Source organism: Miniopterus natalensis, chromosome 19, assembly GCF_054644295.1.
Source record: "Miniopterus natalensis isolate mMinNat1 chromosome 19, mMinNat1.hap1, whole genome shotgun sequence".
In the NCBI taxonomy this organism is placed as follows: domain Eukaryota; kingdom Metazoa; phylum Chordata; class Mammalia; order Chiroptera; family Miniopteridae; genus Miniopterus; species Miniopterus natalensis.
Window position 1 is genome coordinate 11243212 of NC_142099.1, and position 26340 is coordinate 11269551.

Consider the following 26340-nt stretch of genomic DNA (forward strand, 5'->3'; position numbering starts at 1 on the left):
TGCCCGGAATACCCACTTGTATGCTTCCTGTTTGTTATTTTGTCTGTTGTAATCCCCTGAGTCAAAGCAGCGGGACCCATGTGCCTTCTCTCATCTCCACATCCAAAGAAAAGGAATTAGCACTTGTCTCTGATTTGAACTGAAATATATGAATGAAAATATCCCAATAGCTTGGTTCTTGCTCCTGGCAGGTGTTCAGTAAGTAAATGGTTAGAATAAATGGGGAAATGGCTTTGGGGTGAGAGGAAGGCAAAAGGAGCCTAAAATCCTTGGGTCCCTTTCCTGTCTGTTCAGCTCCCTCTGATTGTTTCAATCATTAAATGTTTCTCCTACAGTGAATTCAGCTCTGTAAGACCCATGTTCCACTCCAGCAACCCCACCTTCCCCCCCAAGAAACAGTGAACACGTGTGGATTGCACTACCCTTTAATTCCTAGGATAGGAGGAGGTGTCCAGAATCACATCCTGGGTCCCATGTATCAAGGCCTCCAGCCCCTCAGAGAGTATGGATAAGCATGTTCAGGGAGACTTAGTGGGCAGCTGGCCCAGATCCCTTTCAAGGGGATACACCATAAAGATGGTATTGTCCCAGGGAGGGAGGGCAGGGTGACCTGGTCTGACCAGCTCAAAGCCCATGTAGCTGAAGGCACGTAGCAGGGCACCTGTGAAAGGAGAGAACAAGTTAGAAAACTCTGAAACTCAGTACCCAGAGATCTGGATTTTCTACTTGGGAATGGCTGTGGTGAGAGGGTGTCATGCAGGCATTAGGATGATGTGCTTTGGAGTCAAAGAGACTTAAGACTCTAATCCTCGCTTTAATATTTGCTTTGTGACATTCTACGACTTAACCCTTCCAAAATTTTTTCTTATTTGTAAAATGGAGACTATAGAACCGTCTTCACAGAATTTAAGATTAAACAAGATGGCACTGGGAGGCGTGGTTCAGTTGGTTGGAGCGTCATCCTGTGCACAGACAGGTCACAGGTTCAATATCCAGTCAGGGCACATACCCAGGTTTTGGGCCTGATCTCCAGTTGGTATCCATGCGGGGGCAACCAGTAAGTGTTTCTCTCTCCCCCTCTCCTTCCTCTCTAAACTCAATAAAATAAAACAGTAAATTCCTACAGAAAAAAAATATTAAACAAGATGTTTATGAAGTGCCTAACAATGATGGTGGTGTAAACTCTTGACCATCCTTTGTCTTAAGTCCCACAGAGTATAAAGTCCTTGAGGGAAGAGGTTATAGTGTATGTAGCATGTGCTCCAAGCATCTGGTTATATTCCTATCCTGACCTTATGCCTGACCCTTTCACACTGTTGGTGCTTAATACATGTGATATCCTTTCTGTCCTACCAGCCACATCCCTTGAATGGATTCTGTCTAATTTCACCAGTGGTCCTTTAGTCTGGCTTCTGAGTTATCTCAGGGACTTCCTAATACACCAGTTGTAACTTGAACAGAATGCCAGATACCTTAATTTCCTTTGGGAGAGACCCTGAAATGCTTGAGCATTCCCTTTTTAAAGAGTTGGGGGAAGAGGGTCTCCTTAAAAGAAAAAGTCATGTTAGCTGCTTCAGCACCAAGGGCCAAGGACAGAGCAGATCCCCACCTCTGTCATTACGGTCATTTTGGAAGTTTACAAACACGGAGTCCACATTGGTCTTCTCCTCCACGTACTCCAGTGTTGCAGTCAAACTAGGAGCCAGGGAGAAACATCATGGTTAATGAAATGTTTAGCAAACTCAGAATCCAGAAGAAACCTCATTGGTCAGTTTTTGCTAACCCAAGCCAGGAAATGCAAGTTGCTAAACTAATTTTGAGAGGTTTTTCTCTGAAGCCAAGGGGATTGAGTCTGGGGAGAAGGGACTACTCTATAAAGTCAATGGCTGGAAAGCATGTCCTATTCAGCTGTCTATGGAGTCTCACTTTTGTGTTTCTGACTCTGAATCCAGCAACCTCCCGTGGATTGTTATCCCTTGAACCCCAGGTCCAGGCTGGCTCACAGGCCTGTCTGCATGCAGTTCAGTGGTTTGAATTATCGAGCTCCTGAATCAGCCCTCACTGGCTAGCAGAGCCAGTACCTGATGACATGATAAAAGAGAGAAACCCTAACACTTCCTCCACACTCTCCCATCCAGGCTCAGTCACCTTTTCTGGTTGCCTTGATCCAAGGCCCGATATGGGATATCCAGGAAAAGTCGACGGTCACAGAGAAGGCCGTGCCAATGGACAGAGGTCTGAGGGGTGAGGCGGAAATGGAAATCTAACTGTACTGGGTCCTGGTGGAGGAGAGCGTCAGTAGCCAGCACCGTCAAATTCCCAGCCTGGAAAAGGAGTACAAATGAGAGTAATAGTTCCCTGCTTTTGTGTGCATCTCGTCCTCACAGATTTAGATGCCTGAGGAGCAAGGAGGGGGCTGAGGGAGAGCCTGGGAGAACTGGAGCCAAGGTCTTAATTCAGCAATATTATCCCTCAGCCCTAGGACCTAACTCCATTCCTGTCGTGGAGTTCTCCTTGAGAGCAAAGGTGAAATCCGGAGTCAATGTAGGGTTACTGCCTGCTAACCTCACCTCGGGGTGCACTGTCCCTTTAGAAACTGACATTTACATCAGAGAGCTTATTCTTTAAACACAGCTGTGCCACCTGTTTACTGTCTCACTGGTAATACTCTTCCACCTTTTTTCCATCATATGGGTTTTCTCTCAATTCTCCCATTTCTCATCTAAAATGCAAAGGTCACACACAAGCATGTTATTGCAAAATGATACAAGGGCAAGTGCAGAAGTTCTGGGTTCTAGTCCAAGTTAGCATCTGAACAACTTGTGTCCCACAAGTCTCAATGCAGTCTGCTCTGTTCCCACCTCTTCTTTTCCCATCCTGCTTTTCACCACCACCTTAAGATCTCTAGGCCAGAATCCTTGTCTATAAAGCAAGTAGCTTTTACACATGAGCTCTGAGGTCTCATCTAGCTCTTTCTATGATTGATTTTCTAACTAATGTTCCTTCTCTGCAAGGTATCATTACAGCAGGCCTGAGGCTGCTTGGCACCAACTCACTGCACAGCTTACAGTCCGCTTACCGAATACAGTTCTTTAAGCTGGTCATGGTCACCCTGCGTGGTGCTCCTGCCCATCTGGAGGCCTACTGGGGACTCAGGAGCACTGAAGGCAGAAACGGGGCCGGAGTGTCAAGTCCTCCTGTTCCTTATAAGTGATGCTGGTTAGGAAAAAGAGGCCCAAATTAGTATATCTCTGAGAGGAGGAGAGGGTCATAACTTCCAGGAACACAGGACCAGGCTCTGGCACTATCTCCTGTATTTTCCCAGGCCAGCCAGTTGGAAAAGTTCTAAAGTTCCATGCCAGCCTTCCATCCTATTTTGCTATTATCATCTCTCGCCGTTTGAGAAGTTCTTTCAAATTCTTTTATTTTTTCCTTACAGTTTATTATATAAACTATTATAAGTAGAGATGAAAACAAGTACCTTTTATAACAACAAGGCAGCATCTTCTCCCGGAGGGTGATCCGGTATTTGTAACAGTAGAAGTAATAGGCGTATGGTGACCAGATTGGGTAGAAGTGGTTCCGTGTTGTTCCCCTCTTGATATAAGAAAGGGAGTAGAGAGAGGGGCGGGACCTGTTACAAGGCAGTTTCTTCGTTCAGTGCCTCCCTGTGGCAAAGTGAGGTTCAGAGATGGGTGACAAAGATTTAGGCAATCTGGTGGCATTGTGACCCGGTGGGCACTATGACATGGACGAAGAGTCAGCCCTTATGTCACTTCAGGACTCTGCTCTCTGCTCCCCTACCCCACCCTTCCCCTTTAGGCAAGTATGCACTTCATGACTGGACCAGTGGTAAACAGCCCTGCCTGAGCATGTGTTGTGCCCACCCAACCTGCCCCCCACAACACACACACAGAGACACCACTTCCTCTAAAATTCAGCAACTAAAGGGTTGGTGTCTGACACTGCAAGAGGCTCCCAAGATCCTTATCCGGGATCTGACCTGATTGGTTCCTGGTTCCCATGAATTCAATATTTTCATTATCATCTCTACCTTTAACCACCCAAGGGTGCTACACATTTTTGAACTTTCTAATTGCCTTGTAGGGTAGGAGTTGCACACTAAATGTCTCCAGGGCTCAGGACAGCTAAAGGAAATTAGTGGAGCTGCTGGGTGGGGCTGTAGCAAAATGGAAAGTTCACACCCTGTCTCAAAGAAGCCAACACAGCTCGGCTCCATCCATCCAGTTGTCATGCAGAAATGGGGACTCTGTGGTACTAGATTGTATGATTTTTCAACAGAAACTGGAAAGAGATTGTTGTAAATTTCTCCAAATTGTTTTAATATTGACTAACTCAAAACTGTTGATTTTTTTTTAAAGCAACATTATAAGTAAAATTTAGTTCTGGGACCACCAGTCCAAGACCTCTACATATTCATTCATCTAGTCAACAAATATTTACTGAGGGCCTTCTATGAGCCAGCCACTATTTTAGGTACCTGGGATACATCAGTAAACAAAAGATCCCTGCTCCCTGGAACACATCTTGTGACAGTGAGAGAACAAACCTAAACAATAAGCATAAGAAAATCATTTAATATATTAAAAGATAATATGTCATAAAGAGAAAATAGAGCAGGACAAAGGAGGATCAGGAGTGTGAAGAGGGTGGGACAGGTTGCAGTAATAAATAGGGTGATCCAAGTAGGTCTCATTGGAAAGGTGACATTTAATCAAAGACTTGAAGGCGGTGAGGGAGTTAGGCAAGCCAACATCTGGGGGTAAGAGCATTCCATGCCTACACAGCCACCAATGCGAAAACCCTAAGGAGGAAGTGTGCCTGGTGTCTTCAAGAAACAGCAAGGAGGCCACTGTGGGTAGAGCATTGTAAGCTGTAGGGAGAGTAGAGGGAGATGAGGTCAGAGAACTATGAGACCAGATCATACATGGCCTTGTAGACCATCATATGGACTTCTTCACTCTGAGTAAAGGAGGAAGTAATTTCAAAGTTTTGGCTGGAAGAGTGACAGGCTCTGTCTTACATTCTTAAAAGTGTGACTGATGTAAGTAACCTGTAGAGCATTAAAGGGAGATTTGTCAGGAGACTAACGCAGCAATCCAGAAGGATAGTGTCTTATTCCAGGGTGAAGCATTGAAAGTGGTGGGAAGTGGTGGGATTTTGTAAATAGTTTAAAGGTAGAACCCACAGGATTTCCCTAAGTATGAAAGAAAGAAGTTGGGTCCAAGAACTGAAAGAAGGGAGTTCCCATCAACTGAGATGGAAAGTCTCCAGGTGAGGTAGCTTGGGGCAGGGGGCCAGAGATTGGTTTAGTCTGGAGCATGTTAACGTTGAACAGTCCATTAGACATGTAAGGGGAAGAAGACAAGCAGGTGGATATTCAAGTCTGGAGTTTAGAAGTCCAGGATGGAGAGAGACATTTGGAAGTCATTGGCATCTTAACAGTACTTTAAGCCATGAGACTGAATGAGATCGTCAGGAGTGTGTATATTGAGAAGAGTAAAGATTCGAAGACTGAGTCCTGGGGGCACTCCAAGGAAGGAGAAATCAGCAAAAGACACTGAGAAAAACTGGTGTCCTGGGAGCTAAGTAAAGTATAATTAGGAGGGACGGCCAGTCAAAGGCTGTTTATGAGTCAATATAATGCACAGGGCATCTTTCCATAATCTCCTCTACCAAACAGACCCCATTCATGCCATTTATCTGGTCTTCTCTCCAGTACTGAGACCCTCCATTGGGAAAACCGTCTGGGCCTTGTCATAGTTTATTTTTTTTATGGCTTATCTCCCTTATGATTGAGAATTCTTTAAACATTAGCTTAAGTACAGCAGTTGTAAAGATTCAGAGTTAAACAACTCCTGGGTTAGCATGGTGTCCCAGACGAATCCACCCTTTCACCGCCTTTAGGTAGATCGTCAAATTTTCAAAGAAAAATTGGGAGCGGCAACCTCAGTGTCCAGTTATCTAGAGTCAGAACTGGAGGTGACTTCAGAGATCACCAAAACCAAGGGGCAGAGCGGTCTTCCCGGGTCGGCGCACCGAACAGTCACTCCCCTGTCCGTCAGTACAATGGGCGCCCCTCCCCCGAAAAGAAACTAGGAGGACGGAGTGAGGAAAACGCCGAATCGTGGAGCGTCGGCTCAGATCTCGGGTCTCCCGGCCGCAGCGACGCGGGGAAGCCGCGATCCTCGCCGCGCTCCACCTGCCCCTCCGCTCAGCCCGGACGAGACTCAGGCGCGCCGCGGGCAGCCGGCGGGGGCCTTCCCTGCGCCTGCGCCGGCACAGGGCCGCTCCCAGGTCCCCTGCGCGCCCGGGAAAATGGCGGCCCCCATCGTGGCCCCAGGCCGGGCTCTGCTGCGGGCGGCCGCTGAGCGGCTGCCGCGGGGACGAGTCCGGGCGCTGCTCCAGCCGCCACTCGAATGGGGTACCTCCGGCCTGGAGCGCGACTTCAGCCTCTCTTACAGTCGGGTGAGGGCTGGGGCTGGGTTACGGGACCCCTGACTCTGGTGGGGCCATGTACGCCCGAGTCTCGTTTCTTGGGGCGTTTGGAGACGTGGTGGGCACCCCCTGGAGGGGCGGGCGGCGGGGGCACGAACGGGCCTCTCGGTGGAGACTCGCTCACCCACGCTCTCCGGCCACCAGGGCACGGTCATCGTGGAGCGCTGGTGGAAGGTGCCCCTGGCCGGGGAGGGCCGGACGCCGCGCCTGCACCGGCGACACCGCGTCTACAAGCTGGTGGAGGACACGAAACACCGGCCCAAAGAGAACCTGGAGCTCATCCTCACGCAGTCGGTAGAGGGTAAGGCTGAGGCAGAAGCGCTATCTCAGGCTAGATCTGTTTGGCATCAACTTTTTCCTGCCCGTCCCCTTCAGCATTTTGCTGCCCTTTCCTACTCTGTGGAAAAGATCAGCCCTCAGTTTGAGAAGAGAAAGCCATAAAAAGTGCTGTGATTGTGATACTAGCCTCCTGCGTGGAAAATTCGAACAGGAATGCAGGAACATCCGTAAGTGTGTGGGGCAGAGGGCAGGAGGCGGAGAGGCCTATGTGCCGCAGATACTGAAATCCTGTGACAGAACAATGCTTCGTTTTGTACAGAGAACATTAAGCTTCTAAATCAGACCCTAAAGACACTAATTAGAAGTCTCTTAAATGTTGGTCCTAGTGGATGTTAACGTTCCTTCTAGAAGGGTAAGAACTGAGAGACTAAGAGGCGCTTCTTTCTGTGGTCATCTCCTCTGGGCATCCTAGCCAGTCTGATGCAGTGTCTCTGTTTGCTTTGGCAGAGCTTGGAGTGCGGGGTGACCTGGTTTCAGTGAAGAAATCTCTGGGCCGTAATCGACTACTTCCTCAAGGACTAGCTGTGTATGCGTCCCCTGAAAACAAGAAGTTGTTCGAAGAGGAGAAATTGGTGAGCTCAAAGAAAGACAGAGGGAGAACGAAAACCTTAAGATTTCCTAGCAACGTCCGTCCCTTCTCTGTTTATTTTGAAAATGAAGTAGGGACTGGAACAGGAGTCCAGAAACCTAACCCTATACCTAGTATAGTAAGAGTTTATTATTTATTATGGACTCATTTTTCTTTTTTTCATCTTTAACTTTCTTTTCTAGCTAAGACAAGAAGGAAAACTAGAAAAGATCCAGACCAAGGCAGGTGAGGCGGTGAGTAGAAACATAGAAAGTCTTCCTTTATTGATCATCTACAAGAGTCATCATCCTTTTCCTGAGAGGTTTCTTGATTTCCTTGAAGTCTCTTGATTGCAGACACAACGTAAGGAAAAGGGGAAGTGTTGTGGCTGCAATAACTGGTGTTGAGACCTGGGAAATCCTGGCCAGTTAGGTGAAGTGCTCTAGCTTACTAAGTGAGGCCCCAACCTGGAAGAGTGTGAGACAAAGGCTCTGCTTCGGTAATATTTACAGATAAGTTGGAGAGAACGTAAATGTGCAAAAGTGATCAATAAACTTAAGACAGTAAATTATAAGAGTGATGTGGACCAAAATGGATAAGGGTGTTTAGAGAGGGCTTTTATCCAGATGGGACTGAATTAGGCCTTGAAGGATTAGGATTTGGATAGGCCAGGAGGGTATATTTGTAAGGGAGAGAAAGTATAAGAAGATAGTTAAAGCGTGCTTTCACGTAGAAGGTGGAATAGTCTAGCTAGGCAGACGACTTGTATAGTATGATATTAGGAAACATGGCTGGAAAGGGGATTGGGGCAGGATTTACAAAACACTTGAATTCTCGGCTATTAAATTTTTATTTCATTCTATAAGCAAGGAGGAATCATTAATGTGGTAGGGATGGGATTGAAGAGCCAAACGTGTTGGGTTAAAACAGTCTATGAATGTCATTACATCCTGAGATAAACCAGTGTCCCCAGTTTTTTTTTAATCCTCACCTGAGGGTATGTTGTTTGTTTTAAATTGATTTTAGAGAAGAAGGGAGAGAGAAAGAAACATCAATCGGTTGCTTCCCATACATGCCCCAACTGGAGATCCAACTCGCAACCTAGGTATATGCCCTGACAGGGAATTGAACCCTCAACCTTTCGGTGTACGGGACATGCTCCAACCAACTGAGCTACCCGGGCAGGGCCAGTGGCCCCAATTGATGAAGGAACAGCCAGGTATAGGGGACATTCTCCTCCAAAGTGTCACAAAAACATCTTTCCACAATATCAGCCTTGAGACAAGAATGTTCGCTATCTTTTCCACTTATCTTTTCACCTGTCTTGGCTGTGAGACAGAAATTGTGCCCTTTTCCTGAGCTCTCGGACCTTGTACCTCTTGCTAACAAATTTCCTTTCCTTTTATTCCAACTCTAACGTAGTCCCTGTTTATAATTCCTCTCAGACAGTGAAATTTCTGAGAAGCTGTCACCTGGAGGTGGGGATGAAGAACAATGTCAAATGGGAGCTAAACCCTGAAATAGTTGCCCGCCATTTTCTCAAAAATGTGAGTGTTCCCAAACAGTACTATACACCACTGAGGGTGGAAGCTACCTCTGGGAAGGAGGCCCAGGATTGATCCCTTTGTTAGCAACAGATATGAGTTCAGCTGAGTTAGGGAAAGTGTTCTTGGTTGGTTTGCAGGGATGTGATAGGGAAATGGGTATGGACTAAGTAAGGGTGGTCTCATAGAATCTGAAGACAGATGAGAAAACATGGTATCATTTATTTCCCCTCTGGCTAGGGAAAACCTGAGAAAATGGGACTCACTGGAGAATTTTTCTTGTAATTTTGGTCTCTAGCCCCATTTCTCTTTGTGAATCTACCTCCCTTTCTGAGAAATTAGGACTGAGTTTCTCTGCCACCATCTTGGAGTTCTGTGCCCTCCTGTGGGATCAGCTAGGATCAACTCCCAGTTTTATTCATCTCTGTACAGGAAATTCTAGAGCCCTCTTTATGAGGTTGCCTAGAGCGGCAGATATGTAAACAGCTCCCTTTTCTATGATTTTTTTTCCAGCTTGGTGTTGTGGTAGCCCCACATGCATTAAAGTTACCAGAAGAGCCTATCACACGGTGGGGCGAGTATTGGTGTGAGGTGACGGTGAGTGTTTTACATACTATCTCCTTTTTCTCACTGGGTGAAAAACCAGGGTGAAAAGCTGGGATTGGGTTGTGTTAGCTCTTATCTGCCCAACTTATGTCTGGGGATTCATATTGTTTTGTATACAGGTAAATGGGCTTGACACTGTCAGGGTACCTATGTCTGTGGTGAACTTTGAGAGGCCCAAGACCAAAAGATACAAGCACTGGTTAGCCCAGCAAGCTGCCAAGGGACTCGCCCCCACCAGCTCCCCGACGATCTGAACCTACTCCCTCAAAGTAGTGAAGCAGAATCTGAGGCACGATGGAACAAAGATGAGCCAGCTCTGACCAAATATGGAATTTTAGAGACCATGTGGAAACATCGGACTAAACTGCATATACATGTTGAATTCTCCATATTTGCCATTTCCATCTTCAACTGCTGTCACATCGGCCTTATTGGGACAGTCCTGCTCAAGAAGCACCAAGCTGTAGATTTGATAAGCTGACTATCAATAGACCAAAACAGTCTGGATCCTGTTTCCCCTTCCGCCATTGGAATTCATTGGGACAAATGGAAGAGCTAGCCACTGTCTTTAGTACTTGGCTTACTGTCATCGTTCAAACTGAACATGTATGTCTCAAGAAGAAATAAAGAGGTTGTGTTCTTTTTAGGTGTTTACTAAGCTTGACTAGACTGGGGACAGGACATCCACATGGGATGTCCTCTTAAGCCACTAAGGTTTGCTGCTAAACAGGAAGGAAGAGAATACATTTGCAGGCTACATCCCACAGTTACTATGGGCAAATTACTCAACAAGCTGTTATGTCTTTGGTCTTAAAAAACTTACTCTCGTTAAGTATATTGATAAAGTCATCAATATGAGTAAGCACAATGGATTCTACTTTTCTAAGGCACTATGAATTAAGGCCTAAGGGTAATTGTTGGAGCAAATTAAGAGATGAAAGCAGCTTTAAAAAGAACCTTCTGTTTTGTTTTTTGAACCAGCTCCTAAGATTTTAAAAAAGAAGATACCTTGGTTTCCAGACCAAAGTTAAGATAAGGGCTGGTCATTAGGTAATTATGGAGTAGGTGTCTTGGTAAGAGATGAAAGAACTAGTTCTGCATAAGTCCAAGGTCCATTACTGGAAAAAATACCTAATTGTTAACAAGTGAATTGTGCAAGAGCCACTCAAATACAGTGGGAGGTCATGCAGCTCAGGAAGGATAAAGAGGGGGCCACTGACTTGCCCTCTTTACCAGAAGCCCGCAGAGCTTGGTTTTTGTCACCCTATTTGAGCCAGTTAAGCTGCCACTCCAAGACCACTAAATGCTTTCATTCACTTTCATCCACATGGGCCACCCCAAATAATAAGAGAGGTCTGTCAGTGGTTGCACTGATAACTGTACCCAACTGCACTTGCCAGAACTCCATAACTTAAGTCTGGCACTGGTATTGTTGGAAATTTGGCACCAAAGCATGATCCATAAAGGAATAGTCAAGAATTGGGGGGAAAAGGAATTTGGACCTCACCCTGGTGCGTGTGGCTCAGTTGGTTGAGCACCATGCCATGCACTGAGAGGTCACCTGTTCGTTGAGGCACATGCAGGGGTTGTGGGCTCTGTCCCCAGTAGGGGGCGTGCAGGAAGTGGCTGATGGATATTTCTCTCCCGGTTTCCCTTGCCCTTTCTCTAAAATCAAAAACATCTTAAAAAAAAAAAGAATTTGGACCTCATCAAAATTTAAAACTTTTGCTCTTTGAAAAACCCATTTGAAAAGCATGAAAAGACAAGCTAGTGGGAAACAGTGTTTGCAAACCATATACTGTCTAACAAAGGACCAGTATCTTTGGTGTAAAAAGAACTCTCAAACACAAAGTAAAAAATTAGTAACAATCTGATCCGAAATGGGCAAAGGACCTGAGTATACATTTCACCAAAAAGGAGATAGAAAGGAAACATAAACACATGAAAAGATGTTCAGTGTAATTGGCTGTCACTTGGGGCCTGAGAGAGATGGGGTCGGAAGTGTGAGCTCTGTACCACTGTGTTGGGCCTCGGAGAAGCTTTCTTGAGAAAGCAGTAAGTCTTCAGTCACACTAACTAGTCCTAATCTCCATCATGAAAACTTAGTTTATGCCCTTTTCTCACCAGCATGCCCACACTTGTGACTCCTCAGTAACCATTCCCTGTGCCAGGTCAACTTGGTCCTGCTGCTTCACTAAAATAATGGGTGCTATCTGAAGGCCTACTATGGGCTAAACATGGCTATGGAGCCTGGGTGTGTAATGACAGCCCTCACAACTTCTCAAGGGACGTGCTGTCACCCTGTAGACAAACTCAGCAACCCAAGGGAACGGCAGGAGTGGTGTAAGAGTGCTGAGAGTTCACTGTTTTCAACAAGTATTTAGTGAGACTGATGCATGCAAAGCACCTTTGGTTCTTTTGGACTCAAGCTGAATTTCCCCGTGGATGCTGGAAAACCCGGGTTTTCACATCCATATGCTTCATGCCAACCTGCTCCCAGGGAGATGCTTTTACACATTGAATGTTAGAATTCTTAGAGTTCATTTGTGTCAAGGATGTGTAAAGGCGACAGCTAGCAGCACCCCTCTTTTTACAGATAGGAAGCCAAGGCACTACGAGCCTTAAACACAGAGGTGAAGGTGAGGGAAGACTTCAGGCAGAATCTCCTTGGAGGAAATAATTGCCTTTCAGATTCAATAATGGGGAGCTGTGGGATTAGACAGTAACTTGGTACCTTCAATTCCAATTCAACTGTTAGCGTTCAGTTCCCATGTGGGGACACATTCTATGCCTACTTTCTTGTCGTGCCCACCACCGCACCACCGCAGTGCCAGTCAAGTGCCCCTCTGTGTGCCCATAGTGGCTTTGATGTTTGTCTTATTTCACTTTTGAAACTTACAATTATTTATGCACTAGTCTTCACTCCTTGAGGAAAGAGCATTTTATTCCCAAAACTGCATCCTGAGTACATAATTTGCCTTGGTATGTGTTGAATAAGTGAAGCGAGTGAACTGTCAACGTGGCAAGGTGTCTTTCCTTCCAACACTTTAAGGGGACATCTGAGGAGCTCTTGAAGCAGCTCTACCAGAGAGAAGGCCCTGGATTTGGTAACTTGGGAAGAAACAGGAATCTAAGTTTGTGAATTTTCCCCGCTCCTAGCCGTTTCTCTTCCTCCTGCTGACTATCCACACAGGCATTCTCTGAGTGGTGTATGAGTTCTGCCATACCCAGGAGAGGGCAGTAGAGGCCCACCCAGCTAGGAGAGTGCCTTGCTTTCTAGATGCTGTCCTTGCCTCCCACCCCTTGAACAGCGAGGAGGCAGTCCTTGCTGCATGCTCTGAGTAATGACCAAGACTGACAAGGCCCGCTCTCGCTGGAGCTCACATTCTCAGCCACACAGTAATGAGAAAATAAGCGAACCAGACAGTAGACAGTGAGAGAAGTGTAAAGCAAAACAGAGTGATATGATAGAGAATGGTAAGGGGAGTTTAGTTAAATATTTTTTAAATGCCTGGGGGAGACTACTTCAGCTGGATCCAGGACTCTGAGAAAGTGACAAGAAGCTACCTAGGACACTGTTGGCTGGCTAAATACTCAATTGCCCAGCCTCCCTTAAAGAGTGGGGCATGTACACAGTTCTGGCCAATGAGATGTTAGTGAAAGTTGGCGGAGTGGGCAGAGGGAAGCTTTTGCTTTCCGGAAAAGAAAGGTTTCACTGGCAGTGTCCCTTCCTGATCCTCCTGCTCCTCCTTGACCATAAGGGAAAGAGGAAACTGCAGAGAGGCAGTTGCTAAACCAGCACCAGCAACCTCCACTTGCAGACCTACTATGTGAAAAAAGCCCGATTTGCGTAACAGAGTTTTACTCTTAACAGTTTTCTCCTCCTTTCCGTGTAGAGCACCCCAACTTGGACCGCCAGCCCTGTGAAGATCTGGGTAAGAGAAATGCAGGCAGAGTTCAAAGACCCTAAAGTGGGAACAACCTTAGCATGTCTTGAGGAAGAGAGAAGAGATGGGTGTGGCTGGAGTCTGGTGGGGCAGATAAAGTCAGGGGTGCAGGAGGTCTTGCAAACCTTTGTAGCCCCTGAGTTTTATTCGAAGTGCATGGAAGACTGCCAGAGGGTTTTAGGAGGAAAAGTGACATACTCTGAAGTAGGTTTCTTAAAAGATCATTCCAGCTCCAACACAGAATGAGTCAGGAATGCAGGCGGGCAGATGCTGCTTTGGGGCTGACTTAGCTGCTCCCATTCCTCTCTTGCCACCTTTTGCTCTAGAAGCTAGAGGAATTCAAGTTCCCTTTCCCAGTCTCTGTTGCACTTGGAGTGAACCACAGGACCCTGGGAGACATAGGTGGGGAGGATTTTCAGAACTTCTTTCCTGATAAAAAAGGAACAGGCCCAGCTAGTGTAGCTCTCCCTTCTCCCCACCTGGAATACAGAAATGGCCCGTGGGAGTGCTGGAACTGAGTCACAAGCTAAGGCTGACAGTGAAAGATGGAAGCCTGGTCTGGGGACCTGTCAGCATCATTAAACCTTTGACTCTTGCTTACTGCCAGACTTAACTTGGTAAGAAAAAGAAACCCTACCTGCATAGGACACTATAAATTGGGTTTTCTGTTACATAAAACAATACATTCTCAGCTTACATAGGGGACATGAGAGTCTGCTAAGACGCAAGTGACATGGTGCAATAAGAGAATGACGGTGACTTGGACTATGGTGATTGTCTCCCTATTGGTCTTTCCAGTCTAGTCTTAGTCTCCTCTAATTTGTCTTCCACAGTATGACACTTTCTAAATACAAGTCTCTTCATCGACTCCTCTTGCCTTAAAATTCTTCGCAGGCTCTCCATTGCCTACATGATAAGAAACGAACCTCCTTTGCCTAATACTAGTGCCCTTTGTGAGTTGTCCCCACCTTCTTGTCTCCCACTACTCCCACCCTTGCATTTTACACACCCCCAATAAAACCACCCCTAGTGAACATCTCCTACATGCCAGGAACCATCCATTCTTCATCCTTAATCAACAGCCCAGAGAGGTAGGTATTTACACATCTAAGTTTACAGATGAGAAATGTAATGCTAAAGGAAGTGGCTTGGCCAAGACCACACATCTAGTAAGTGATGTGTCAGGATTTAAACTCTGGTCTGATTTCAAAATAGTTCAGAGATTTATTTTCCTTATTTGCCAAGAAGTCTGAAGGCAGGTGATTGCTGGGCTGTTCAGGTGCTCAGAGGTGCTGCCAGGGCCTCAGAGTCTTCTGATCTTTCCTCTGCCACTTCAGAGGACTGGCTCACCCTCCTGTGCTTGTTGTTTCATGGCCTTAAGATGGCTGCTCAGCTCAACATCACATTTAGGTTCAAATCAGGGAGAAGGGAGAAAAGAGAGGGCTACTCCAGCTTAATCTGTCACACCCCCTCCTATATTTTTGTTATGAAAGCAAAAGCTTTCCTAGAAACCCCCAGCACACTACCAGTAGCTCAGGGACACATGGCTGCCCCCAGCTGCAAGGGAAGCTAGGAAATCAGGGGATGTAATTGTTGTTGGCTTAGCTAAATACAGTCCACCACTTGGGGTCAAGCCCACTGCTGCCCTCAACAAAATTGGCGTTAGCAGGGAAGAAAGAGTGGTGATGAGCAGGTGGCAGCCTGCCGCCACCATCCTGTCAGCGGAATGGAAGCATCTGTGGTACCCTGACTGCCCCGTGCCTCTCCCCACATCTGCCTGGCAAATCACAGGTCACCTTCTGTGAGCCTTCCCTTACTCCTGCAGGCAGACCTAGTATTCTTTCTTCCACTTTTTCCTATATTGTGTACCTACTTCCATCAGGTATGTACCTGTCCTCATAGCAACCGGTAAATGCGTGCTCATTCAGATACACAAGCATTCATTCTCTCCACAAATGCTTACTGAGTACTTGCTATATTCCAGACACTGCTAGGAGTCAGGAACTTAATCATGAACAAGGTCAATTTTTTAATTTGGTCCCTGCCCTGATGGAGCTTTCAGTCTAACAGGTGAGATATTTAGACAGTTAAGGTCAGAGAAGAAAGCAGCCATCTCCTAGACTAAGCCACTGCGTGGGTCTCTCTGCCTCACCCCCGGGACCTAGCACACACTCTCACAAAGCAGATACACCATGACCACGTGTTAAATGCATTCCTTACTCAGGAAGGCTTTGAAATATATTGTAAAAGAAATGCATTTCTTACATCTACCAGGAATTCTGCCCTCATCCCCAAGCATGAGCCATTATACTCACAGTAATAAATCACGCACATAAGCATCTTGTAAAACACTGCCCTCTCCCCATATTGCAGGTTGCTTCTCCCAAGAAAGGTTCCAAGAGTCTGATATAACACTTCACATCAGAGGCCTCAGTGGATGTGTTTTTTGAAGACTTTGTTAGGATTTTCTCAACAGAGCCATAGCCACTGATGTGTGATTCTGAAAGCACTTAAAATAGTGCCTCGGGTCCCTATTCCATAGCTTATTATGGGTAGTTTTCAATAGTTACCTAAATGCCCTGTTTTGTTGTCCTTTCTACTGCAGCTGAGAACAAGACAGGCAGAGAAGGGAAATACAGTCTCTCTTTGGGCTGTTCTTCTGTTGCCACAGTGATGTTGACAAGTGACACACAGCTGCCAGGTCTTTATACAGTGGAGTCAGTGCGTGGTGGAGGCCAGGCAAGACATAAACAGGCAACATCCATGCCTCTCAGCCTGGAAAGGAATTCCTAAGGCTAACTGGTCCATTCTCCTGCCTCTTAGCTGAAAACCAAATGGATGGCGTCTTGTTTCTAAAAGTCCTCAAGAACTAGGTCTACCACCTCTCTGAGTCACCTGTTAGGCTCACACTACCCAGTATTCATTGACCCTGAATGGGTTTTCTATGTCTAATCTCATTCTCTTTTGGTGTCCTTCCAGCTCAATTCCTCTTATTGTTTCTATGGAAATAAAAGTTAATCACCTGTACACTCTGAACATAACCCAGGAAGTAAGATAAAGAAAAAACAAAAGCTACTGCTGAAGGGTGGACTCTCTTTCAGTACCGCCACGGCCAACAGTGGGCCTCAGGGTCTCCACCCCTGTTCTCTCATCGGGTCTTGGCTCTGGGAGAGGGTGGTCTGGAGAGGTGGGGAGTACACAAATTGAGGCACATGTAGAAACAGCCTGCTGACCTGACTGAGAGGCCCATGGGCTGCCACCAAAAGAGAAACAGGCCTAGGGACGGAGCAGCCCTCCCACGAAGGATGCCTTCCTCCTTCTGAGTGAAATAAAGCAGAGAGAGCAGGAAGGTCTGTTTTTAATGAGTATCTTTAAAAGCTTTTGCAAAGCAGACAGGGCCCAGGCAGCCTGGAAACCCACACTGATGACAACAGGACTCTCACTTCCAGATGCCCTGCAAACAGAAATGGTTCTGCTAAATCAGGAGTGTGGCTTTCTCCCACCTCACATTAAAAAGAAAAAAAAACCCCAACCTTCAAAATCACTTCAGAAATCGTCCTGCCTATAAAATGTATGATAGCCCTAATAGCCTAGGCTGGTTCAAAGGGCAGGGGAGCGGGAAAGCGCCCAATCCAAGATGCAACGAGGGCAAGTGCCCCCACCACCAAGGACATAAGGAAAAGGCGTCTGCAGGAGTGCTCTGGACTTCTGCAGCTTGAAAGCAAGGCCTTGATACTAGCAGGTCCCCCTCCACCCCCCATTTCCTTGTCCCTCTCTCTACGTCTGATTCACACTTACATTCCCTTCATCCGTTTCACCAAAGTAAGGAGACAAATGTCTCTTTCTGCCATGGATATGCTAGACAAACCCTGGGCCCCTCTTCACAGTCTCTCATCCCCCAAAATAGTGTCAAGAAAACCAAACACTTGCATGAAACCTCTCTCTGGAGTCTCCATTTGCTTTCTTTCACACTCTGGGCCCAGGAGCCAGCGCTTATTTTCACAAGAGTAAAGGAGCCTCTGTCTGCAAGTGAGGTTAACACCCACCCCCAGGCTGGATTCTTTCTGGTCTCTCTCAACAGCTGAGCATCAGGATTCTGCTAATTAAGCCTCTTTCTTCTCCTTAATTAGCTGCATGTGAATCTTGTTGGGAAGTCTTGGATCCGTGAAATAGTCTGGGATAAGAATCAAAAAGAAGAAATCATCTAAACCCAAGGGACAAAGATGGGGGGGAACAGCTTACTCTGCTAAAAAGTTAGGAAGGCTCGGTCTTAGCAGGCCTGGTACTGGTGGCCCCGCCTTATAACGTAATATGAGATGTCACAGCAAATCCTGAGTTCACTACCCCCCAATGAACCCCCTCCCCCAGCAGCTCTGAGCCTGCCAGCGCCAGTGTTCCCAAAAGCGCTTACACAGGATGGCTCCCATCCCCTGTCCCCGCCACACTGCCCGTCCTTGGCTTGCTGACGCACAGGGAGCCATCAGAGGGCTGAGGAAGCCTCTGGGTTTTCTGCTCCCGGCTCATCTTGGGGCCCAAATAAATGCCAAGTGTTATTCTTGTCTCAGCTCGGCTTGCCAACTCCTGCTCTGAGATCTCACGCCTGCTCCGAGAACATCCTCTCAGAGGAGAGCCAGGCTCTCGGAGAATGACGACAGAAGAGGCTTGAGACACACGGCACAAGGTGAATCAGGCAGAATCTGCGGTGGCAGCAGACGCACTTAGACTCAGAAAGGGCGGGAGGGTGTAACCAACTCCCAGGGCTCAAGGGCCCAAGAAATCACCCAGCCCGGCCCTCGCCTCTAAATACCATTGACCTTAAGCCATCTCAGGGCAGTGGAGCCCATTAGAGTCACCGGGGAGCCTTTAAAACTGGAGGCTGAGCCCCACCCCAGACTAATTAAGTAAAACCCTCTGGAGGCAGGCCTGGGCCTGGGTATTTTAAAAGCTCCCCAGGTGATTCTAATATGCAGCTGGTGGAGAGCCCAGCTTTCAGGTTCCCAGGGAAGGAGCTATGACCATGTCCCTTTGGGAATCTCAAAATTCTGACCCTCACCACGAAGCTCTGCCTCATTTCTCACCTGTCCTCATTTTGAGGACATGACAAAGGACGAATGAGCCTCCTGAAGAAAACTCCCTTGGGGGCCATTGGGTGAAGACATACCCCAGACTCCAGGGAGAATCCTGAGTTTGTCTGAGTCTAAATTCACAGTAACGCTCCTTGGGCTCGTTTATCTAACGCCCCAAATGGACATCGCCTTACTCACCTGCGGCAAATTCTCGGATGTTGTCTGGCCTCTTCAGAAACATCTCCCTGGAAAACATTAGAGGGTAGAGGTAGGTAGGAAAGCAGGCTTTATGGCAGGCGGCCATGGCCGCAGGTCTGGCACGGTCAGGGCAGTTGTGCCACAGCCAGAGGAAGCCTGTCACATGTTCAACACATGTTCACAGAACCAGAGACCAAGCCAGGGGCGGGCAGCAAAGATGAAGTGCGAGCTGCCCATCCTGAGGAGCCATGGCACAGATATGCAACCCCAGGATCTAAGTTTCACCATGAATTCCCATGAGGAGGGGTGGAAATACAATAAAGCAAAGCTGAGGAGGTGGACTTAAGAAGGTCGGTGGCCTCCAGTCCAGCAGACAGAGCCTATGATGGCACCTGAGGTCCCAGTGCCACTGGGGAGTCAAAAACGCTTACCTCGCATGTAGTTTTACGGTTCATAAAGTATGTTCACAAATACATCTCACTTTACAACAACCCGGTGAAAGTTATGTCATTTTACATGTAAGTAAACCAAGCCTCCAAAAGGTTAATTATTTGCCCAAGTTCATGAAGTGAGAAAAAGAGAGAGGCGCAGGTTTTGTGATTCCAAGGCCCAGCCTCACCTGCCTAGAAGGCCTTGCCGACCCAGGAAGCCCCTGCTCCTCAAGCATTAAGAATTTTGTTTCCCACCCTGGCCAGTTTTGCTCAGTGGTTAGAGAGCAGGCCCACAGACCAAAGGGTCACAGGTGCAATTCTCAGTCAAGGGCACATACCTTGGTTGCAGGCTCGTGCGGGGGGCAACCAGTCAATGTGTCTCTCTCACATCGATGTCTGATGTTTCTCTCTCTCCCTCCCTCCCTTCCACTCTCCTGAAAAAAAAAAAATCAATGGAAAAATATCATCACTTAAGAATTAAAAAAAAAAAGTGCTGCTTCCCTTCTCCTCTAATTCAGTTTGAGAATTAGTGAGCACAAAACTGTGTAAATAACTGTACTAGATGAGAGAGACTGGTATATTTTTAACGATAAAATGTATCCCCATCTCAAAGAAATTACAGTCAAGTAAAAGGCAATGAGCAAGTTCCCAAATGTCCAAAAGGCCCCCTCCAGGAAGTGCTACAAGAGGATATTATGGGCTGGGACATCAGAGAGAGGTTACTGGCAGCAGGACCCCAAAATCTCCACAGAGCTGGCACTTGTGAGGACCCTTGGGGTATTCATGGGATTTCAGTGCAGGATAAGGGCTGAGGAACAAGAACATTCCAGACCCAGGAAGCCCCAAGAGCAAAGAGTTGGAAATGAAAATGGCCACCGTTCTATAAGTGGTGAACTCCCCTAGGGTAGGTACTGGGTTGTATCCACCTTTGTACCCCCAGGGTCCAGAAGAGCACTCAAGGAGTGTTAGTGCCCCTCCATGAGGGCAGTGGAATGATCTGGGAGGTCCAGTCTGGCTGGAGTAGGGAGCACAAGAAGGGTGTAGTAGGAAGCGAAGGAGGCTCCATTATGGAGTCATGAAGGCCAGGGAGAGACATTTATACTCAATTCAAAAGACAGTGGCAATGCATAAATAAAGCCTGGCATAGTCACACGTGGAATACACTACGGAAAAGGGAATGGGGATCTACAAGATACTGTTGGGCAAAAGAAGCTGGGCACAGTAGAGTACAGACTGTAGAAATCCACTTATAGAAAGGCAAAACAGATCTGTGCTATTAGAAGTCAGGATGCTGGCTACCTTTTGGGGGGAAGTGACTGGAAGGGGCCACAGAGGCCTGAGGTGCTAGTCAGGTTCTCTTCCTTGATCTGGATGCCAGTGCCATGTGTACTCTCGGCTTGTGAAAGTTAGTATATGCAACTTTTCTGTACTTTGTATTTCAATAAAATGTTAAAAAAAAAAAAAAGCAATGGTGTGGATCCACCAAAGATATTTCCAGCTGAGGAATGATACGATCAGCGCTGCTTTGGGGAGGATTCATCTGCCTGGGTATTTACAAAAACATTTAATAAAGCCTTTCTAAAACGTCGCCCTTTGCTATCACATCTCCAGCCTAAAACCTGAACTGTCTGGGTGCCTAAACTAAGTGAGATCCCTACTCTTTCCATTTTCAGGTTCAAAATTCAAGGTATTGAGAGTTCTGTACACTGTGTGTAAGTATAGACTGGACAGCTGTGGCCGAATGGCCATAAATCCCTAGGATCAGAAAACCGAACTGGGGTGCTTGCTTCCCAAAAAAAAAACAGCTCGGAGTTTCTGGTGGCTTGGAGTGAGCCTAGAGCAGAGACGTGCACCACAGGTGAAGATAGGTGTGGCGTCCAGGATTCTGTCCCCTCCTCTGCCTTCCCCTTTTTCACTGCAAGGATCATCTGAAGCATCCAGTACAGAAGAGGGACCAATTCTGGCTCATCCTAGCACCACCCAAAGGAAGTAACAGTAACACCAACCAAACAAGAGCAAACCAAACTTCAGACACTTCCTCTCCCCCTCCTGCCCTCTTCATTCACCACCCTCAAGGACTCTAATCCTTTTGTTTGTGTGAACAACGCAGACCTCGATTTAATTAAAGCTTTTAACGCCTATCTCCAAGCTCCCTGCTGCAATCATTCCTAACTTGGATTGCAAGCTCCCCAGGATAGGAAGTCTGTTGTCCTTATCTCCCTTTAGAAGAAAAGGTACAAAAAGTGATAGCCGGATCCCCAGGGCCGACAGTGACAGAGGGTCCCCTAAATTATTTGCCCAGGCCTTACCACTGGCCCCAATAAAACCAGCCTTCACAGAAAGTCAGTTTTTCCCTTTCTCTTTCCCCTCCTGACCTCTGAGAATCTGCTGCCACTTGGAGAAATGGCTAAAATATAAAGAATAGTGAAATCCAGGGAAAATAAAGGGGCCTGGGGAAAAAAGACACCTCTCCAGGTCTTCTTTTGAGAAAACAAAGGAGAGCCCCACCAGCTTCCCAGCTCTCATACAAAGCAACACAGTTGGGTCCTGGGTTTGGGTCCTGGTTCAGCAACTTAGAGAAGGTACTTCACCTCTCAGAACCTAACTTGAAAGCCTGTAAAATGGAAATGATAATAAGCTATCTTTTGTAGAGTCACTGGGAGGATCAGCAAGAGTGTACCAAGATGCCATCACTGTGTGGGCACTGGGGACACCAAATATGGCTCCACCAGCGTTGGAGCTTTGGTTCAGGAAGAGAAACAGAAGACTGACAATACAATTACAATAGAATGTGATAACTAAGGTAGGAAACCAACACAGTGCCTGCCCGTGAGAGCCATTATCGTTATTGAAACCTTGCCTATGTGCCTACAGCCAAACAGCATTTGAGAGAGTTCTACTTTTCATGCTGCTCCATGATTTCCTCCCCACCCTCAGTCCTTTGTCTTTCATCCCATTAGGAGATTATTCTATTGAAACAAATGCCACACTGAAAGGCAGTGTGGGGGAAGGAAAGAACCAGCTCTGGGATACTGGAAAATGGTCTTTTCCCCAAGACGTACAGAGGAGTGAGTCCCACCTCGAGTCTTTCCACAGCTACGTGCTCAGGGAGGGAAGGGCCAGACCCCTGAACTTTTAGAGTCTCTGACCGAGAATAACTTTCTACACCCGATGGCTGCCTGTTGGGCTTCTCAACGCCCAAGTCCTTCTTCCAAGCGTCAGTCATAAGGTATGTAGTTACCCTTCCAGCTACAGTGAATGAACATTAATATTTTTGAGAATTTAAAGATAACTGAAGGAAACCTCCAGAGATAACTCAAGAAAACCTCGGGTGCCACAAATCCCAGAGTTGGGAAAAATTAAACCTTGGGGTATTCTGTAGCTTTCAGGCCCGACAGGAAGCACTAGGGAGTGCTTCAAGAAGGGGTCGCTGGCATCGACCGTCCCCAGGCCTCCACTGGCTGCTCGGCGCGGGGCTGGGCACCGCCTACCTGAAAAAACCACTTAGGAGCAGCTCCACTTCTTTGTGGGTTCTTAGGTACTTTTCGTTGGCAATCCGCGTCTGAATCTGGGGACAAGAGCAAAATGTCACGCTCCTGAGGAGGCAGCTTTCGGGGGTCAGGCCCTGGGTGAGAGGGGCTGGGGCAGCTGCGCGCGCATCCGCCCGGGTCTGTCCGCGGGTCCCGGATGGTCCGAGCGTCTCCGCGCTCCCGTTCCGGCCCAGGCGCCCTCCCTGAGCGCGGGTCTCCGCGTTGGGGGTACCCGGTCTGGAGCTCAGTGAGCGCACCCGGCAGTAATTTCGGTCCATTTCTCTGTCCAGACCCCTATTTTAGTTCTCCCTGCACTGTGAGGCGCCTGCCGGAGCGCTGTTCAGGGATCCGCCGGGGTTCTCCCCGAGCCTTCGCCCCTGCATCGGGAACAGGCCCCCTCTCCCGGCGTCCTCCCCCCCTGCCTGCGACCTTGTCCTCGGGGAGCTGCACTCGGGGGGAGGCGCACCTACCTTGAAGTTGCGCAGCTGCTCCAGCTGCGCGGGGCTCAGCGCCCCGGGGTCAGGCCCCAGCTGCCCGCCCTGCAGCGTCGCCATCTTGTCGCGGTCGTCAAGGCGACGGGCTCGCGGGTCAGGCCCCGCCCCAGGCCCCGCCCCGCCCCAAGTCCCGCCCCCTCCGGCTGCTGGGCGGAGGCTGGGGGAGGCAATATGGGGTGGCTCTGAAGCTGCAGAGGGAGCTCAGGACGGTCTCTAAAGGATTTCCTTACCCAGATTTGGGGACTGATCTCCCGGCTTGATTGCATAGGCAATAGGCCCTTCTTATTGACAACCCCCCCAAATTCAAATAGTGTTTTTCATATTTCTAGAGCAAAACTGGAAAGGGATTCCTAAGGCAGAGTCTCCCGGAACCTGGTTCCTGACCCTCTCTTGGACAGAAGCTGGATGAAGCCTAGTAGTAGGGAAAGGGAATCCAGGCTTCTTCCCTCTCCGCCCGCCCGGAAGCCGAACCCTTCCCTCTGCCCTGTAGACCCTTGACGTTGAACTGTTGAATTCTTAACAGGAAAGCACCCCACGAGATGGAGTGAGCTGAGTTCTGCAAAGGAAGGGACATTCTCAGAGGAAAGATGCTGCAAAGGACGTGGAGGAACATCCTGCCAGAACTTTCCCCCCTTGGACTGACTTCCTTGTGTAGATTAACTTGATCCTCATAAGTTCTAAGTTATTTCTCCCATTCCCAGTTGAGTAGGAGCAGGGAAAGGAGGTCGGTCTTCAAGATGCCTTCTTCTAGTATCTAATTAAGAAGGGAAGTGAAACATAAAGCCAGAGAGCTGAAAATAGCAGCCTGGAAAGGGCAGCAGCCTGTCTCTCAATATGCACATTTCTGCACCCCCAGGGATCATGCTCAGCAGAGGTCTTCTGCCAGCCAGCGAAGAGAGCACAAAAGGGATGCTGCCTTTTCAGATTCCATGAACAACTGCCCAATGAGCAAGGAAAGAGCCTGAGAAACAAGCCCCACATCAGGCCATCGCCTTGGAGTGGTCTCTCAGTGGTCTGCCTCTGTCTGTCTTGGCAAAGACTGAGGCAAAGAAGTGAAAATGGTGGCAGTTCCCAAGCCAGGAAAAACATAAAAGTCAGATTAGGTAGTGGGCTACAGGCGCCTTCCCAAGAAACCCATCCAGGTTAGTAATCATTTTGGTTCGTTGTGTTTTTTAGGAGAGATAGTTAATAGAGTGAGAGGCAGATAAGCTACCATCTGTCAGAAGTGATTTTTTTCAGGCAGGAGCAGAGATTAATCAGTGGTGATAGTTCCTGTTGGCCAAGACCTGTCTCTCTCCACCCCTCTACCCCCCAGAGAAGTTAATGGTGGAACCTCTAGAGCTGCACCATTCAGTGTGGTCACCACAAGCCACCTGTGCCTATTGAGCACTTCAAACGTTGCTATAAGTGTCAGATGTGCTATAAGTGTAAAATACACACTAGATTTGAAGACTTAGTGAAAACAAAATAATGTATCTCATTAGTAATCTTTATGTTGATTACATGTTGAATACTTTAGATATAGCATAGAAACATGTTGAATAATATTTTGGATGTGCAAGATAAACACAATAAATAAAATATATTATTAAAAGTAATTTCACTTGTTTCTTTTTACTTTTTTAATGTGGCTACTAGAAAATTTAAAAATATATATATTATATATATATCTTACATTATCTTAAACAGTGCTGGTCTGGATGGGCAAGTCTACCCCCACACACCTGCACAAGCAGGCACTGTTCTCTCCATCCCCCACCTCCATACAAAAAATAATTAATTTCCTCCTGCTGGCCCACGATCTTCCTGTGCTTTGAGAATCAATCAAGCCTTTCTTGACTGAACACTTCCCGTGGCCCAAATCCCAAATCCCCAATCCCTGGGTGTGTAAATGGGAAAGGCTGCTTTTATTAACATCTCAGTCCTCACTCTGCATACTGTGTGCCTCTCCACGTGAGGTAGAAGCCACTTGAGGGAAGGAAGGTTATACTATCAGTTCTTTGTACGTTCTGCTGAGGATGTCGTCACTCTGTTTTTAATTAGTGAGACCAGCAAATGTTTGGTCACTATGCCCACATATACCCCTCCCCCCTACATTTTACCCTAGCTGGAAAAATATCCCAATTATTCAGCATTTCTCATTTCCTAAGAAGCTAAACCCAGGAGTGAGTTCTCCCTTTATAAAGTAAATAATCTTTCTTTGTGAACTGTCACCCCAATAAATTCAATTAAAAAAGAATCTATATAGGGCAACAGCATTGAGTGCAGAGGAGCGAGAAAGAGGGTGGGCTTGGGGACAGTGGCAGAGAAAGTACCCCGGGGAAATAAGGCTCTGAAGCCTCATTTCCTCCTAGAGAACAGCTCCCCAGAGTGGGCCTCTGAGTCACTGGGGTTTCCCCCAGTCTCTGCCTCACAGGGCTCCCCTCCCTGAGGGCTTGAAGGGAAACAGATGTGCCCACAGTCACCCAGCAAGAGGGCCTGAGAGGGAGCCCACGTCTTCTCCCCTGAACCCTGCCTCTCCCCTCAGACGGAACCCTTCCACCTGGGGACCACAAGCTAAGAAGGATCCAAGGCATTACGCTGCTGGCAGCTGACTCTCCAACTGCTGACGCGGAGGAGGAGTGAGGCGAGATCATTATAATTCACTTTTGTGAATGTTTAATATTTCAATTCATACAATTAGCCCCAAGCCTAAATGAGCAGCAGGGCGGCAGATCTGCTGACAGGACACCCAATAATGAGATCAGCAGGGCAGCGGGGTCTTCCTGCCCTCCTCCCTCGGAGGGCGAGGTCTGTTTCTCCTCTCCTTGAACACCGAGATCAGATTAGAAGCAAGAGAAGGTGCCCTGCGGTGAGGGAGGTGAATGGAAAGTTACTTTCCAGATGTGCTTGCACTCTCCATTCCCCCACACCGCCACCACGTGCCCTGACGCCCGGCACTGGGTCCTCCACCATCTCCCGTACGCCCACCTCAGGGGACCCTACTGGGAGGGCCTCGGCGCCCATATGATGAAGTATAATCATGTCTACACACGCACACACACTCGAACAACACACGCCTGCCAGAATGTGGCTTCAGACCACAGACACCCACACTA

At 47.6% G+C, this 26340-nt stretch overlaps 3 protein-coding genes across 6 annotated transcripts; 1 reads left to right on the forward strand and 2 right to left on the reverse strand.

Moving 5' to 3' along the window:
- Window positions 1-416: 416 nt before the first annotated feature.
- Window positions 417-3587, reverse strand: OAZ3 (ornithine decarboxylase antizyme 3). Its single transcript, XM_016217583.2, is given in 6 exon segments — window positions 417-661; window positions 1610-1695; window positions 2149-2324; window positions 3080-3154; window positions 3156-3216; window positions 3482-3587. Coding segments are annotated over 6 exon segments (564 nt in total). The 5' UTR covers window positions 3505-3587; the 3' UTR covers window positions 417-518.
- RIIAD1 (regulatory subunit of type II PKA R-subunit domain containing 1) lies at window positions 3554-23302 on the reverse strand. Of its 4 annotated transcripts, none has more exons than XR_015716126.1 (5): window positions 23219-23302; window positions 22710-22786; window positions 18788-18834; window positions 17570-17697; window positions 3554-3597 (listed from the first exon to the last, which is right to left on the reverse strand). XR_015716126.1 is itself a non-coding variant. In XM_087828026.1 (4 exons), exons 1-4 carry the CDS (start codon window positions 23300-23302, stop codon window positions 16895-16897), a joined length of 291 nt encoding a protein of 96 aa, XP_087684152.1. In that variant the 3' UTR covers window positions 16864-16894. The 4 variants fall into 4 exon arrangements, 2 of the variants coding, with proteins under 2 accessions (XP_087684152.1, XP_016073096.1); XR_001603553.2 differs by lacking the exon at window positions 3554-3597 and adding an exon at window positions 16864-16977; XM_087828026.1 differs by lacking the exons at window positions 3554-3597; window positions 17570-17697 and adding an exon at window positions 16864-16977.
- MRPL9 (mitochondrial ribosomal protein L9) lies at window positions 6340-10222 on the forward strand. Its single transcript, XM_016217582.2, has 7 exons — window positions 6340-6489; window positions 6664-6820; window positions 7306-7430; window positions 7630-7680; window positions 8872-8973; window positions 9484-9567; window positions 9696-10222. The coding sequence occupies exons 1-7, from the start codon at window positions 6340-6342 to the stop codon at window positions 9828-9830; spliced, it is 804 nt and encodes a 267-aa protein (XP_016073068.2). The 3' UTR covers window positions 9831-10222.
- Window positions 23303-26340: the final 3038 nt, after the last annotated feature.